This window comes from Myxine glutinosa, chromosome 4, assembly GCF_964187855.1.
Source record: "Myxine glutinosa chromosome 4, kmMyxGlut1.1, whole genome shotgun sequence".
In the NCBI taxonomy this organism is placed as follows: Eukaryota; Metazoa; Chordata; class Myxini; order Myxiniformes; family Myxinidae; genus Myxine; species Myxine glutinosa.
The window spans coordinates 80,840,825-80,858,814 of NC_136264.1; the positions used below are offsets into that span (position 1 = coordinate 80,840,825).

The 17,990-nt window shown below is 46.1% G+C and overlaps 1 protein-coding gene across 1 annotated transcript in view; it reads left to right on the plus strand.

The window, feature by feature from the left end:
• Nucleotides 1-17,990, plus strand: part of LOC137424924 (choline-phosphate cytidylyltransferase B) — a 63,259-nt gene that overhangs the window by 9,988 nt on the left and 35,281 nt on the right. Inside the window, exon 4 of the mRNA XM_068112828.2 lies at nt 12,157-12,308. Coding sequence (XP_067968929.2) covers nt 12,157-12,308 — 152 coding nt within the window. The remainder of the gene's footprint in view (nt 1-12,156; nt 12,309-17,990) is intronic.

Here is a 17,990-nt window from a genome sequence, read left to right on the forward strand (position 1 = left end):
CCACGCGCTATCGGAGCGCCGCACGATGCCGAGGTGCTCCAACGCGTCGAATTCGGCCTTCGCAACGGCAAGCTTGGCTGGGTCGAGGCGGCGGGCCCTGGCGTAGACCGGCGGGCCCGTGGTTGGTATGTGGTGCTCGATCCCATGCCGTACTGCGACGGCCGAAAACGTCGGCCGCGTGAGGGCCGGGAACTCCGCGAGCAGGCGAGCAAACTCGTTCGCCGCCGGGACGGTGCGTGCCAGCTCGGTCGGCGCGGAGCTGCTCAATGTGCATACCAGGGAGCTGAAGGTTTCAGCGTTGATTAAACGACGCCGTTGGACGTCCACCAGCAGTCCGTGTGCGCAGAGGAAGTCGGCGCCGAGCAGAGCCATGGGCACGTTGGCGGTTACAAACGTCCAAGCGAAGCGTTGGCCGCCGAAGCAGAGGGTGACGTTGCGCGGGCCGAAGGTGCGGATAGTCGATCCGTTGGCCGCAACCAAGGAGGGGCCGCAAACCGCGGATTGCCTGTCCTGGTCAGAGGCGGGCATGACGCTCACTTGGGCGCCGGTGTCGCACAGGAAGCGCCGTCCGGACGCTTTATCCGTGATGAACAGTAAGTTGCCCGTGTGACTGTGGCCGGCGTTCATGGCAGGTAATGAACGCCGGCCTGGCCGTTTCCCGACCCGCCGAAGGTGCACGGGGGTCGGCATGTCCGGGCCTTCTGTCCGAACCTGGCATGATAGGAACACCACGCTTGGTCGGGTGGAGGCTTCGGACGTCGTGCTGAACGTGGTCGGCTCGGTATAGCGGCCGCCAATTGCGTCGGCAGTTCGGCCGTCGAACGCGCCGGGTGCTCGGGCGCCATGGATGGTGCATCAGGCGGCGGCGGGTCCCATGTCGCCGCTGCGATGCGCTGTCCCGCGGCGGAGATTTTGTCGGCTTCTCTGGCAAGGGCCCGGGGATCTGTGATCGTCGTGCTTGCCAGGGCGAGGCGTACCGGGTTAGGCAGCTGACGGAGGAACAGCTCCCGGAACAGGAATGCCGGAGAGTGCTCGCCGAGCAGCGAAAGCATGTAGTCCATTCGCTCGGAAGGGCGCGTGTCGCCGAGCTCCGGCAAATCGAGCAGGCGCCGTGCGCGTTCCGCCGCTGGGAGGGCGAAAGCATCGAGGAGAAGCTTCTTAATCGCGCCGTATTTGTCCGCGGCTGGCGGTCTCTCGAGGAGGCTCAGGGCGCGGGCTGCGGTGGCTGAACCGAGCGCAGCGACCACGTGGTGGAAGCGGGTGTCGTCCGCCGTGATGCCTCGCAGGGCGAACAGGGACTCCGCTTGTGCGAACCAAACCGCCGCGTGAGCCTCCCAGAAGGTAGGCAGTTTAAGGGCGACTGCCGTGTCCATGTCGATAGGTCACCAATGAAGGAGCTGTGGCTCCCACGTCGATCGAAAGAATGGACGCGACAAAAAGCTTGAATTCATCTGAGCTGCTTTATTAGAATCAAACACTCAGGCACTCTGGGAAAAACGTTTTACGGTCGGCAATATATATCTATTCCGCCAGGGGGTTTGCCCAGGCCTGGCGCCAGGGGGCGTGGCCCCGCGGGCCGGCTGCGGCCTGGCAAGCCGAGGGCGAGCCTGCCCGGGCGTCCCGACCGAGGCCTGGCAAGTCGAGCGCGGGCCTGCCCGGGCGTCCTGGACGAGCCCGGCCTGGTGATCGCTCCGCGTCCTTGATAGGTGCAAGGCGATTGTGTAACCCCAGCGGCAGCCGCTACACCCTCTTAATTAACCCTCTTAATTGCGTTAAGACTGCTGAGACCCCTCAGACCTTAGACGACCCTTTAATTCCCCCAAGACCCTTCAGACCACCAAGACCCCTGAAGACCCAAAATACCCTAAAGACCCAAAATACCCTTCAAGGCCCTGAGGCTCAAAAAGACCCCGAAGACCCAAAACACCCCGGAGACCCAAAACACCCTGGAGACCCAAAACACCCCGGAGACCCAGAAGACCCCGAAGACCCAAAACGCCTCAAAGACCCAAAAGACCCAAATGGCCCTGCAGACCCAAAATACACTGAAATGGTCAAAGATGCCTACCCCTCTGAAACGACGTGTGGGTGGAGCGCGCTGATTCACGCTAGTAGAAACAATTGAGACAAGGCTCGTTGTAAAGAACTCTCCGTGGGGAATAAAATATGTTAATGATTGTCATAGGTGATTGTCCATTATGACGTCGCAATTCGACAAGTACAAAACTTCATCCTATCAAGATGAAATTTCTTGAGCGTCATCCAGGGATAAATTGGTGGAGAAAAAAATAGTCATCGGTCACGTGGTTCAGTCGCCATCTTGGAAAAACCGAAAACATTTGCACCTCTATCTCTGAAAGCAAGCACTGCATAGAAAAAATTGATACATGGCTCATAGTAAAGAACTCTCCATGTGGAATAACATCTATGAATGATGTCATAGGTGCCTCCTTGATGACTTCATAATTTTGACAAATACAAAACTTCATCCAATCAAGATGAAATTTCTTGAGCATAATCTAGGAATAAATTAGTGGAGAAAAAAAAAAATGTCATCGGTCACGTGGTTACACTGCCATTTTTTTTAAACACAAAAGCCTTTAAAAAAACACTGAAAACACGTCCTGGCAAGGGTCTGCAATTTCTGATTGCTCTTGTTTGTAATTGCATCGTAGGTTGTGCAGGTTGTAAATGGCCTGGGTAGTAACTCGTTCTTTCCGTTGTCATTGGATTCATGCAGTTGGCATAGTTTATCTTGAAGTGAAGAATCTCAGCTCTCAATAAGTTTTTCTCTGTAGCTTTGCATAGGTAGAACTTCCCTTCTACATGCCCCTTCAGATACCCAGTAGCAATATATTTTGCCACAAAAGTTACTTTTTCTCTATCTCATATCTCTCCTATTCACATTCTTCCTATTTTGTCCTTTTCTATTGCTGCCCCTTTTTGACTCCTTTTGGGTTACTGAATAAAAGCAACACTATAATAGTATAATAAGAATGTTAAATATGTTGTCACTGCCCAGACATTTATTCTGTTATTTGGATTAATAGTTAGAGATTTATCATTTCAAAAATGTCTTTTCCTTTTCCAAGAAACCTAAATTCTGTTTGAGAAAATAAATTCCGTTTCGTGTTATCAATGAATAAAAAGAAGCATCTCTGTACTTGATTTGAAAAAAAAAAATAATACAATTTCCCTCAAGTCTACGCTCCTCGAATCCTCTTCTGGGTGGCTTATTCTGCCATCTGGAAACCGGATCCATGGGACGTGGCAATCTAAACGAAATAAATCTTGCGATATGAAGAATTAAATTAATCCTTCATACAGGTTAATTCCCCCAGAATTACGAATGGAATAATGCCCCCAGTATTGGTGTATTTTAGTATGACTTGTAATGCCCCCAAAAGGAGTGGTGCAACACGATAGATTTAAACGAAGAGAATAGGATTATCCTCCCCATGCTGAGCCCCTGTTACTATTAACTTTACTGTCCAAAACTTTCCCCCTACACACTGAGTGCAACCACAAGTTTTCAACTCCTTTTGCCCAGTGGTTTCGGAATGCATAAAAGTCATATATATATATATATATATATATATATATATATATATATATATATATATATATACTGTATATATATATATATATATATATATATATACACACACACACACATACTAGCAGATAGTCTGGGATCCGAGGCCTGGAAATGTGTAAAAAAGTGATTTTGAAGTGACACCCCTGCTATAAAATGTTTGACCCCTATATCATGTCTGTGTGGGTGATAGCCACCAGAAAAGTGACTTTAGCAAGGTAGTTTGGATTGCGCGAATTCTGTAAGGACGTTTTTTAACTTGGGGCGTCAACTGTAAAAAAGCAAGAAATTTAGGGGTAGGGGAAATTAAATTGACCATATATCCCATAATACAGGGGTGAGTGCAACAAATTACCACTCATTATTTTTGTTATAAAGTTGGCTTTTATATGAAACATGATTCAACGTGATTGGACCATCCATGAGGTCAGCAGAGGTCAAAAGGTCACGGAAAGTGGGTTAAGCTGAAAATTTAGCTCCTTTATCAAATAATTCACATATGTATATGTCACAATATGTTCTTTGCATCCCTCTACTGTTTCTGGCCTATATTGATCGTAATAGTGATGGTTTACTGTGGTGGTTGATGCTTTTCATCTTTTGTGTGGTGCTAGTGATTATTATGCTACATTTGTTTCAGCAACTTGCTTCACTCTTGCTGATCTTTATGATTACCATCGATCTTCAGCCTCCCTAGCTGGAGCAAGCTTCCTTCTTGTCAATTATTATTTACCACTCAACCAACGACATATCGAAATTCCCGTGTGGAAGCACTGAATGACATATCGAAAGTGAAACCGGTAGCCATATTCCTTTTTCTGTCAGGAGCTGAATGGAATGCTGATTCCCGTCCAAAAACCGTAAAGTAAGAGCGAAATATGAACTTAGAATAGTTAGATAAGAACATTATATAGTTAGGAATATTTTGTACATATTTTCCTGTCATTCAAGCAATTATCGGTTCACTAGCGTTCGAGAGAAAAGACTTAGTAAATTTGACTAGTTTCCTCATTGATTATTTTCCACATGTTTTCCTGTCATTCAAGCAATTATCGGTTTACTAGCGTTCGAGAGAAAAGTATAGGTAAATTTGACTAGTTTCCTCATTGAATCTTGAAATGTTATAACGTTGTGAAATCATGATATTTACGAATCTAATATATTTCACAGTCGACCCTGATTTACTACACGTGATGGTGTTGATTGGTTTTGTGTGGCGTGGGGAATATGTTTCATTCTGGCCTGGCACCTGGTTCGCCCGAAGATTCACCTGATGCGAATACAACATTATTAATTTTGTTCCATTTGTGGATTGTATGAAGTCTTAGAGTGTCTTTTTATTTCTTACAGGTGCTGACCCCTGGCGTATAAAGATGGAACCTGTGGCTGTGATAGCTGGTAAAGGAAACAAACGCAAACTCTCTTCTAGTGTAAGTGACTATTCGAAATGTATCGTCTGCCAAAGTACAACAGATGATCAGGGACCTCTGTATAACCTGACGAAGAGAGGGTTCACAACATTCAAGAACGCGGTGGAAATAAGGAAGGATGACGTTTACAGCAGAGTGTGGGACGATCTGCAGAATCAGGACCAATTTCTTTCAAAAGGACCAATGTGTCACGAAAAATGCCGCAGTAGTTACACCCTCAAACGGACTTTGGACAATCTAGTATCAGCCAAATGGTTTAAAGCCGAGCAAGGAGAAACATCAGGTGAACGAGAGGGCAGGAGGAGTTTAACGGACTTTAAGGCAGTGTGTTTCCTGTGTGAAAGGGAACGCGATTCCAAAGGCGATAGGACATTAACTTTAGTCAGCACAGTTGACAGGCAGAAGTCAATCCATGATAAGGCAAAGGTGTTGAGGGATGAGGCGGTCCTTTTGAAAATTGAGGGCCATGGTGATTATTGTCTTGACCTCATAGCTAACGATTTCCGCTATCACTTGAGGTGTATGAACAATTTCATGAACAGACGATGTAAAGCTTCGGAACAGACATGTGACAGTAAAGGTGTCACTGAATATGACAAAGGCTTCCAAATGCTTGTTTCAGAAATTTCACCTGGACTTCTTATTAACAAGCATGTCTACCACCTTGGCCAGCTGACCAATAGATTTACGGAACTTCTCTCACAACAGGATGTAGTCAGTAAGAAACCCTACAGAACTGATAGGTTGAAAAAGCGATTGTTGAAGCACTTTGAGTCTGACATTCAGGTCATCACATTGAAGGGTAGAGATACGTTAATATGTGCATCTTCTTTGACCGTCAAAGAGCTCTGTGATGAAGTAGTCTCTCTGCAGACTGAATTAGATGAGTGTGAGCTTCTTCCGGATGACGAGGAAGAGGAGGTACTGCTCACAAACGTGTCAAACAGTTCATACCACGTGGCAAAACACTTGAGGGCTGAAGTGAAAAAATTCGGAAAGGTAGGGTGTGCAATCCCAGTCAGTGATGAAATTGAAATATCATATGAAGGTGCCTCTAGTCAAGTCCCGGTCGACTTGTACAATCACTTGGCATGGTTACTAACAGAGGGAGATGAGTGTCTCGGTGAAGATGGCAAAGTCGAGCTTACCAAAGATGATGAAGAGAAGGTACTGAATTTGGCACAGGACATTGTAGGATGTCTTAGCAGGCAGCCACTTCCCAAACACATCGGTGTTGCCCTACATATTCTGAAGCAAACACGTAGTAAAAACCTTGACAATGATTAACAAATTTGGACACTGCATCAGTTATCTCACTGCTCAGCGACACATCACAACAGCCGCCAATGATGTTTCTGAATGAGAAGAAAGGGAAGGGTTGTTCATTCCAACAAACATCACACCAGGACACTTTACCCACTACGCATTGGATAACGTAAAGTTCCATTCAGAGACACAAGATGGTGGTAGTTTTGATGCGACAACAAATATAATTTATCAGTACACATTTGAGGGAGAAGGAAGTGGGGAGGTAGTGGGGGCAGTGCCCCTTAAGAAAACCAGGAAACTGACTATCAGTGAACCAGACAAATTCGTTCCAGTAAGTAGTAAACTGACACTGAAGGACAGAAGACAGGCTAGGTCATTACGTGATATTGAACTTCCTCATGATGACAAGGGGGAAGCCTACTTTCTAGCTGACAAGAACATCGTTTGGTTCCTACTGAGAATGTATCCAACACAGTTGATGACGGGTGAAAACGACAAGGACACTGGTAGCCTGACATGGAGCAGCTTCTTTGAATACAGTTCTGGGCAACACACAGAGAAAACAAAGATTGGTTATGGACCATTGCTTCCACAAAACCCAACCAACGCAGATGTAGTCCAGACCTCATTGGACTACTTTGTCTCCTTGAGTCTTAAGATGGGTCAGGCTAAGACGGTGGTGAATTGTGACCAGGCGATATATGACATAGTAAAGGGGTTGTTTAGGAAGGAATCGGAAAAGTACAAAGATGTTATTGTTCGACTTGGAGGATTCCATATTGCCCAGAACTTCTTGGGATCTATTGGATTTTTCATAATGGAGAGTGGCATAGAGGACATTCTGGTTTCTAGTGATATCTGTGGTCGAGGTACAGCCAATAAAGTCATGGCAGGAAAAGATTATGATAAGATGGTCCGTTATCATTCATGGTTGAGTGAGGCATTGTTCATGCTGAAGTGGGAGGCATTTGAGAAATGGCTGTTGTTCGAGAAGACTGAGGAGACACTTTCTTTGCTTTCGTCTCTGCTTGAAAGTCTTAGAAATGCCTTTGACAGGAAAGAGGACGAATTTGCTGCACTCATGAAGGAAGTCATGAAATGCCTAGAGTCACTGGAGTCGCTCTGGGGAGATTTTGAGAAGGGATTAGGAGTGACAGCCCATCTTTGGAGCATGTACATAGACATGGTGCTTATCCTAAGGCGTTACATCCATGCTGAGAGAGCTGGGCTGTGGCAACAGCACTTACAAGAGGTACAGAATATGCTACCCTATACCATTGCTTCTGGCCATAGTAAGTACATGTCCTGCCTTCCGATCTATCTCAGTGAGATGCAAAAGCTTCCAGAAACAGCACCAGAAGTGCACAAGGAGTTTGCAGCTGGCAAATTCACAGTTCACCAGACTGCAGGAGACTTTAATGGTGTGTGGACAGACCTTGCCCTTGAACAGACCTACAATAGGGAAGGCAAAACAAGCCTCTTTAAGGGTATAACACAGTCTGAATCAGCACGAGAAAAGTACATCAAGGCTCTACCGTTCATGACCTCTGTCTCTGAAAGTGTAAAACAGATGGCACACATGGCCTCGCCGCAATCTGACCACCACGAGAAGCTGAGGAAAGACGACATGGAAGCCGTGTTGCAGATCAAACGGACCGTGGAAGAGAAGAGGCAAAACCCATTCGATCCTTCACTTATATATATATTGTAGTTTTGTGAAGCTTATATAGCTTATATAAATTGTGTAGCTTATATAAATATATATAAGTGAAGGATCGAATGGGTTTTGCCTCTTCTCTTCCACGGTCCGTTTGATCTGCAACACGGCTTCCAGATCAAACCATTCGATCCTTCACTTGCGACAGATAAACTAATGAACATATCCACAGGTCAGATTCTTGCAGCAACTACCCTGGTAGATGCCAAACGTCTAGGCTTGGAGGCAATGGATGCTGCCACGACGACGAATGCAGACAAGATTGTCCAACCGAAGATAGAAACATTCGCCATGCATCTGAAGAAAAGTAAGAAAAAGATGGACACTGTGAAAGAAGTCATCAGAGAGGAGAGTGCAGTGACAAGGGCACTTTGTTTCGCACAGGACCTGAGTGATGAGGCACGGACTGAGGCATTTAGTTACGAATGGCTTGAGTACCCTCCCTCGTTGTTTGAGCCAGAGAAGAATGGATTTTCCATGCGCAAAGGTTGCAAATCCAACTATCTATCCACTCTACAGGCAGAGGTTGCCGAGTCATGGGAACCGTTAAAAGAGTTGCCTCATTCTGCATCTGATGCAGTTTATGTAGTCGATGCAATGGCATTCATCCAGCGGTTCAACACACTTGGTTCGAGTACATTTGACCAACTTCAGGAAAGGTACAGGAACAAACTCTTGAACATGAAACCCAGACATTGCACTGAAGTGCATTTCGTGGGCGATCAATATGATTTTGGGTTAAAGAGTCTAAAAAGGGATGAACGCCAGAGACGGGAGTGAAATACCAACTTGCCAGAGTTTGTTCCAGCGGACATCATGAAAATCCCTGATTGGAACACATTCCTGTCAAACCCTTGTAACAAGACCAATCTGCTGTCGTATCTTGCTTCACGTTGGTCCAAGGAGTCATCCTGGCCTGATGGCTTCTGCCTGGTCCTTGGGGTCAACGCCCAGGCAACTCGTGTGACGCAGACGGAACATACCAATGTTGATGAGCTGTACTGCCCTAACCACGAGGAGGCGGACACCAGAATCTTTGCTCACATTGCTAGCTGTGACAACAGCGTAGTTGTCATTCAGGCTACAGATACAGATATCATTGTCTTGTCAATGTATCATTTCCCTCGGTTGACAAACGTTGTTGAGTTATGGGTGGAAAAGGATGATCTGTTCCTCCCCATCCATGACTTGGTGAATGAGTTGGCCAAAGCAATTGGAAAGGACGTATTGGCACTCACAGACACACTGCTCATCTCCTACATTCTGTCAGGTTGTGATTCGGTGAGCTATCCTTTCAAACGGGGTAAGAAGAGAGCAGTGAAAGTCGCACTCCAGCATGTTGACAAACAGCCAGCGTTGTCCAATTTCATCCGACATGAATCCGGACCTTCTGCACATGATCAGGTGATAACTGAAGCACGAAGCTTCTTTTGTGATCTCTACGGCAAGCCAGGGTATTCATCCCTGGATAAGCTCCGCGCCCACTTGTTTGCATCTAGCAAACTAGATCTGCGCTCCCTTCCTCCAACAGAAGATGCTTTTCACTTCCACGTTCTCAGGAGCCTTTGTCAGATCAGCTTATACAAGCAAGCTTCACTCAGCAATCCAGTGCTTCTTCCACCTGAAGAGTATGGCAGGAGTGTGGATGGTGACAGGTTAATTCCTGTCATGAAGAGCAAGCCATCAAAGCCTTCTGCTGCGAAGTTGAAGTACTGCAAATGTAAGAAGAAACCGAACTGCCTGAGGAATTGCCCTTGTGCGAAAGCTGGAGTACCATGCATCATTGCATGTGCCTGCAATGGCGACAGAGAAAAATGTGGATGGCTTCTGACTGATGACGGTGATGATGATGAGTAAATAGAGGTAATGACACTTTTCCAGACAGTATGTGGTATGACTTGTCGTTTTAAAACATGTTGAAGAGTACCGTGCAAATAGATAGTGTGAATGCCCGATTTTGGTGATTTTTTTAAAGTTATGCAAATCTAAAGTGACATACATGCCAGTAAGTTAAGTTCAGTCGGGGCATTTCTTTCCCAAAAACATCAGAGGGGTACAAACAACATATTTTGGGTGTAAAAGTTTGGCTATATTGAGCTTGAAGTAGGAAAAATGTGATTTTATTTCCTAAAGGAGCTAAACTTTTAGCTTAACCCACTTTCCGTGACCTTTTGACCTCTGCTGACCTCATGGATGGTCCAATCACGTTGAATCATGTTTCATATAAAAGCCAACTTTATAACAAAAAGAATGAGTGGTAATTTGTTGCACTCACCCCTGTATTATGGGATATATGGTCAATTTAATTTCCCCTACCCCTAAATTTCTTGCTTTTTTACAGTTGATGCCCCAAGTTAAAAAATGTCCCTACAGAATTCGCGCAATCCAAACTACCTTGCTAAAGTCACTTTTCTGGTGGCTAACACCCCCACAGACATGATCTAGGGGTCAAACATTTTATAGCAGGGGTGTCACTTCAAAATCAAATTTTGAGGTCTCGGATCCCAGACTAAGAGTACCTGCCCTATAGGCAACCTTGTTCTAAGCATGCAACACGTTCTTCTGACACATGCCTTCATTTGGGTGGTGTATAGGTAACTGACAGCTCCCCTCAATCGCTTCCAGGGAAAAATAAAACCCGGGTTGCGGGCATGAAGCAAAAACATGCCGACTGCTTATAATTCAAAACATCTCGCTGCAGCGGAAAACATGGGGACAGGAATACTGTACTGTAAAGGTAAAGGGTGGGTACTTGTAATACCCTCTGCCACCTAGAGGTGGTGCTACACGATACACATGTACATTGAGAAGTTGCGACCTCCGCACACCTCGAGACTACCGGCAAAGATAAAAACACCCCTGTACATCAATCGGGGTCATGCTGCTCCTTTGTAGCAAGGCTGGATGTAATCGGGCCAGAACTGTAGGAGTAGTAGCCCGACAAACAAGTCCATGAATTATAGTAAGGGTATATATATATATATACACACACATTTTAAATGTTACGTTGTGCTTCCTTGTTTGATGCTCAGCATTTCAAAAGGATAGCTCTCTGCCAAATAATATTGTGAGGGTAATGGCAAACCACCCAGTATAACCCTTGCCAAGAAGCTGTTTTGGCAGCACCAATGCTCTGTAACAGAATAGGGCACATCAAATTCATTCCCTTGCTTACTGTGTCCAACTATTTCCCCGCTGCCCCCATTGTTAGTTTATTCCCCCTGTGTCACCTTGCTCTTCCTTAGGCCTCGTGGTTATCCATCAATAAGTAGAAAAATACTCCCGTAATAGCAAAATTCAATATAGATGTTACTTCTTTTTATGTAGTTTTAGCCAGTGTGGAACATTCTTCTTCGTGGGAAATGAATGTTTTGATGCCATTGCAAAGGTTTTATTTCCAAAAGAGCATCGACCTTCAAACGTGTAAGCACAATCTAAGCTCCCGGCCGAGGGAGTGACTTGCCAATGTCAGATGAGGGGCGGCTATGGGTACACGTCGTGACATATCATGCTCACTCGCAGAATGGCATTATTTAATTTTTACACCAATTTGATGAACAATTGAGTTTCTATTGTGGCTTTGACCTTCTAGAACTATGTGAAAACTAGAACGGCACTCGGTAGAGCGCATACCTCCGCCAGGCTGAACAGTTTGTTTTGTATCCCAATAATGGGCCGGATCTGGATCCGACCTGAACCAAAATCTAATCGGCTTGTTCTTGTCACCTAACCAACTCATCTACCTAGTTTTGTCACAACTTGTCCAGATATTTTTGAGATATCATGCTTTACTGTATATAGTTTTTGGCCCTATCTCTCAATGGTGAAGAATCGCTTTAAGGATTCTAGAATCCGAATCCAGATCGTCACCAAAATCTAATCAATTAGTCTGTCACACACCCGACCTGTCCAACAAATGTCCACAACTTTTTGAAATACCTCACTCACAGACAAACAGACAAACAGGGTTGAAAACTTAACATTCGTCCACCTTCATTGGCGGAGGTAATAATGCGGTACAGTAAATATTTTTTGACATGATTTTAGATCACATGATTACCTCTTTGCAGAGCGCCTTGCCCATGATTTCTTTTTCTCCCCTATTATTTTTTTTGCCTTCCTTGGTCATGTTGTCTGTATGGCAGTCAATGGGGATGACCTTACACACAGATATAAGGGACGCACGGTTATGTCGGAGAACGAGCGTTACGAAGCTGTTCGCCATTGTCGCTATGTGGATCACGTCCTCCGTAATGCACCTTGGACAATCTCTCCAGAATTCATTTCGAGACATAAGGTGTGATACTTGCATTAATGCACATGATTATATTGATTCATCATAAAATTACACAATATTTTGATAAAGCCACAATGCAATGGATGTATGATCATGTTTGAGTTGGTTTTTCTGGCAATTTTCAGGATGATTCTTGATTGATACACAAGGAGATTTGTCCAAAGTAGAGCAAAACTTCTGGATCTACTATTAGATTGTGAAACTATTTAGCACTAACTATCTATAGGTAGTTAATGGGCTAGCATGGATAGCCCAAAGGTATGCACATTCTCCTCTGGGCTCTCTAGCCTGGGTACAAACCTCAGCCCAACTATAAACTGTCACCCTGGTGTTTCGTTTGCATGTGAGGCATCAATGTGTGTCGTCCCTTGGATGAACATTAAACTGGGTGTCCTGTTTGCCAACATTAGTTGGTGGACATTAAAGATCCCATAGTGTCCTTCACGGAGAGTAGGTGAGACATTTGCTAGCTCCCTGGCCAAATTCCAAAATCCTGCCCTGATTAACTGCTGAGAAGGCAATGGCAAATAGGGCTGCAGATTATTGTCAAAAAGTGCCTTAAAAATGGCGGAACTGGCAACTAGCTTTCCACCAGCTACTTTCGGTATTTTTATAAAGTTGGGGCCTTGACAAGTTCACAAACCAAAAATACCCAGAATACCTCTGGGGGAACATGCTTAAATGACGTCATCAAAATGGCTGCCAAAATTGTAAAGTTTGGCATTGTGTACAGGTGCTGACGTGGTACCTAACCGTTTATATAGTAGTTTTACTGTCAAACTATATAGTAGTTTTACTGTCGACTTCCGTTTCCGGTCTTGCTGGCGAGGGTTCGTTTATTCTCAGCTCTCCACGCTCTCCATCGAAATCGAAGTTAAGTAATTATTGTTCCCATTTGTATTTTCGTTATAACTGTATTTATTTTATGGTGTATATATTGTCTCCCGACGAAGATTTTCGGTGCAAATCTTTCATACCTGTATTGAAAATCGTGTTCATTCGTGTCGTGTCTTGAGGCCTTGTACAGTGTACACTGTACAACCTTGAGGCTTTGTTTTTCTCTCAGCGGTCCGTCGTTTGTGATCCAATAACTTTCGTTCTCCGTTTTCCCAGTCTTTTCACCCCATAGCCTACTTCCTTATGTAAATCTCAACTCAAAAAAAACAAAAAAAAAACATTTCCTTCTCTGTTCTCATTCGTTTATTCATTCTTATTCGTTCGTTCGTTCTTCGACCACGTGTTTCTCCCCCATTTCCCCAGATAGATTGTCAAATTTCAACTCGTTATTTTATCGTCCATGCGTTATTGTTTGATTATAGTTAGTTTTGGTTTGAATTTCCTGTAACTCGTAATTAATTAATCGTGTTCTGCTCCTCGTGTGCGGCCTTGTAGTTGTATCCCCGTCGGTGTTAACTTAAGCGTGTTTTGCTTGGCTCTTAGTTTTTTCCCTTCTACCCCGAACATAATACTCTGTCTAACGTTCTAAATCCCCCCCCCCCACCCCCCCAAAAAAACAAAAAAAAAACAAAACCAAAAACATTTATTTTCCTTTCTCCACGTGTACTGTTGTCTCATCCTGTATTTTCTGTCCAGGTGTGCTGTTCGCCCCGCCCCCATTATCTCCTTGCCATCCACAGTTTGCCCTGTTCACGTGACTCGTGGTGGTCCCTCTCGGCTCTCCCCCCGTTGGTATTTTGTGCATATAAGATTGTTCACGGTTCTGTTTAAATATTATTTAAATATGTTTAACCTTTCCCCTTCAGTGTTTTACTCAGTGGTATTTTACAACACGCTGTTTTTCTTCCTATTTAAAAGGCTTTTCTCAATTTCCTCTCCAACTCATTCCACTTCAAAAAAAAGAAATTCAATATCTTATACGTCTCCCTCACTACATGGTCTAAATTCACATTCATTCCATCGTTCTGAATCGGATTGCGAACTTGAAAATCACAACAAACCCAATTTGTTTTCAATGTTCGTCTTTCAATAAATCATCCACTTTCTAAACTCCCCTCTTGCCCCTCTCATCCAAATCCCCCCCCCCCCCTTGCACCTACACTCCTAAACTCCCCCCTTGCCCCTCCACTCTTAAACTCCCCCCTTGCCCCTCCACTCCTAAACTCACCCCTTGCCCTTCCCCTCCTAAACAACCCCCTTGCCCCTCCCCTCCAAATCCCCCCCCTTGCCCCTCCACTCCTGAACTCCTCCCTTGCCCTTCCCCTCCTAAACTCCCCCCTTGCCCCTCCCCTCCAAATCCCCCCCTCGCCCCTACACTCCTAAACTCCCCCCTTGCCCCTCCACTTCTAAACTTCCCCCTTGCCCCTTCCCTCCTAAACTCCCCCCTTGCCCCTCCCCTCCTAAACTCCCCCCTCACTCCTCCCCTTCAAAACTCCCCCCCAACCCCTCCCATTCAAATCTCCCCCCATACCATTCCTCTCCAATTCTCCCTCCTCCCCCCTCCTCCTCAAAGCTGCCTCCTCCCCACTTCGTATCCCTTCTATCTCATACCTCCACCCCCCCCCCCCAACCTTCTACTTTCCTCTGCCCCCCCCCTCAAACAACTCCTCACTGTGCCTCATCCCTTCACCATCAAACCTTTCATCCTCCTCATCCTTCCCTTTCTTGGAACTTCTGCAATCTCTGACACACTATCAACTGCTCTCCCTACCTCCCCCTCTCATCCTTCATCTTACCCTACTCCTCCCCTCCCCTGTCCTGTACCCGATGCTCCCCCTCTCTCTTCATTAACGGTATGGACCTCAAACATCCGGGGCCTTCGCTCAAACCTGACTGATCTCTCCATACAGGTTTCTTCTGACAATCCAGACTTGATCTGCTTAACAGAGACTTTCCTCCTTCAAGATGTCTCTGATTCCTTAATATCTCTTCCTGGTTACTCCCTCCTCCGGTATGATAGATCTGAGCCTCGGCCTGGTGGTGGGGTGGCTATCTTTATCAAAAACTCTCTTCCTCACTCTCCTTGCACTGCCCTCTCTCCTCCTCACCCCCAGGAGTACCTCTGGCTACGGCCTCCTCTCCGCTCCCACCTTTTGTTCATATGTGTTCTGTACCGTCCCCCAAACAGTGATGACTCGATCTACATTTCACTGTCTGACAACATGGACCAACTTCTATCCACTCATCCCAACTCTCTCTTCCTCATATGTGGTGACTTCAACTGTCATCATGCCACCTGGTTGGGTGTGGGTTCCTCTCTCACCAGTCATGGCACCTCAGCAAAGGACTTCTGTGACTCACTGGGATTGACACAATCTGTCAATTTCCCGACCTGGATCTCAGCCAATGGAGAATCTTCTCTTCTAGACTTGGTTATGACAAACTTCCCTGCTAATGTCTGCTGCTCTTCTTCTGCTCCAATCGGTTCTTCTGATCATGTGCTTGTCAAAGTGGACATCTCTCTGGCCATTCTCAGAGAGCCTCCTCAGCGTCGACGAGTCTGGCATTTCACTCAGGCCGACTGGGACGGTCTTCAAGCAGCCATCAATCGTCTGGATTGGTCTCCCATCTCCACTGCCTCTGACATCAATTCTTCCTGGGAATTCTTCCAAAGCAAACTGATCTCTCTCATGCACAGATTTATCCCATCTCGCCTTCAGTTGTCTCTTACCCTTCCTCCCATCCATGGTACACTGAATCTTGTGGTGAGGCAGTTGCCCTGAAACAACTTGCCTTTGCCTCTTGGAAGGCTAATCCAACTGAAGGCAATCTCAGTTCCTTCCACCAAGCTCGGAACAAGTGTGTGTCTACCCTCAGGAGTGCCAGGAAGCACTATCTCTCCTCACTCAAGAATGAACTCTCAAACCTGTCTCCTTCCTCCAAATCCTCGTGGCGTCTGGTCAAATCCGTTTCTGGTGTTTGTTCCCCCTCCATCCCCTCCCTTACCTCAAATGGCCACACAGTTGACATCGCACTTGACAAAGCCGAATGCCTCAACTCTGTGTTTGCCTCAAAATCCTTAGTCCCAAACCCATCTCTCTCTGTTCCCACCTTTCCCAGTCGAACCCAACTGCTCCTGGACTCTGTGTCCTTCTCTCCTGACAAGGTGGAGGAGTTTTTGTCAAACCTCGACTCTGATTCTGCAACTGGACCAGATGGCATCAACCCACGGGTCCTAAAATCCTGCTCTGCTGCTCTATCTCACCCTCTCTCTGTTCTTTTCACCCTATCTTTTGCTCAAGATCATCTGCCAGCATCCTGGAAATCAGCAAACATTACCGCTTTACACAAAAAAGGTGCAAAAACAGATCCTTGCAACTACAGACCAATCAGCCTGCTCCCAATTATCAGGAAAGTCATGGAATCCATCATTGCTTCGGATATGAAATCTTTCCTCTTCTCCAATGGCTTGATCTCTGATCATCAATTTGGTTTCAGACCAGGTCACTCTACTCTGGACATGCTGCTTCTGCTGTCTCAACAATGGATGGAGGTCCTCAATGCCAAACAGGAAATCAGAGCTGTCTCCCTTGACATATCATGTGCCTTTGATACGGTCTGGCACCCAGCTCTGCTCACCAAACTCTCCTCCTATGGTATCCATGGAAATCTCCATGCATGGCTTGCGGACTTCCTCTCTGGTCGTAGTCAACGTGTGGCCCTGAATGGATTTCTCTCATCTCCCCTCCCTGTTCAGGCTGGAGTTCCCCAAGGCAGTGTGCTGGGCCCTGTGCTTTTTCTGGTCTTTATCAATGATCTCTCCGACTCTCTGGAAAATCCTCTCTATCTCTTTGCTGATGACTCCACTCTCCTCCGCTCCATTCCTCTTCCCTCAGATCGGCAGTCTGCAGCCTCCTCACTCTCTGAAGACCTGGACAAAATCACAGACTGGTCAAACAAGTGGAACATGTCTTTCAATCCTGACAAATCTCACACTCTTACTATGTCTCTCCGAAAAGATCGACTGGACAACCCTCCCATCTACTTTCTCAACAATCCTCTCCAAGAAGTTCTGTCGCTCAAGCTTTTGGGTCTCACTATCTGCCATGATCTTTCTTGGGAAAACCACATTTCCAAGCTGGCCTCCAAAGCCAGTCGCCGACTGGGCATCCTCCGTCGTGCGAAGTCCTTCCTAGGCACACCTGAGCTCCTCACCACATACAAGGCTTTCATCCGCAGCTCAATGGAATACTGTTCTCCCCTATGGACTGGTGCTCCTGCCTCACACCTGGCTCGGCTTCGCGCTGTTGAATCCAAAGCTTTCAGAATCATTGGAATCTCCCGCGATGAAGCTATCTCTGAGGGCCTTTCACTCACTCACCGCAGGCAGGTAGGTGGTCTTTGTCTTCTACCGACTCCTCTCCGGCCTTGCTCCCCCAGCTCTCTCTGTGCTCTGTCCCCCAAATATTCCTACAGGTCGCACAAGATCTGCCAGCCCCCCTCTGATGGTTAAACTGCCGAAATCTCGGCTCTCTGCTCACCTTCACTCTTTCATTCCTCTTTTCACCCGCCTCTGGAACAAACTCCCACACTCACTTCATTCACACTCCTCCCTCCAGGTCTTTAAAACAGCTGTTCACCACCATCTCTTATCTTCCCCCATCCAAAACCTTGATCTTTTCTACCCCCACGAATTCACCCCAGATCCACCTTGTTTGAAATTCCAACTTCTTTCCTGGAAGTCCTGGCAGTGTCCATATGTTTTATACCTCTCCCACCCCCCTC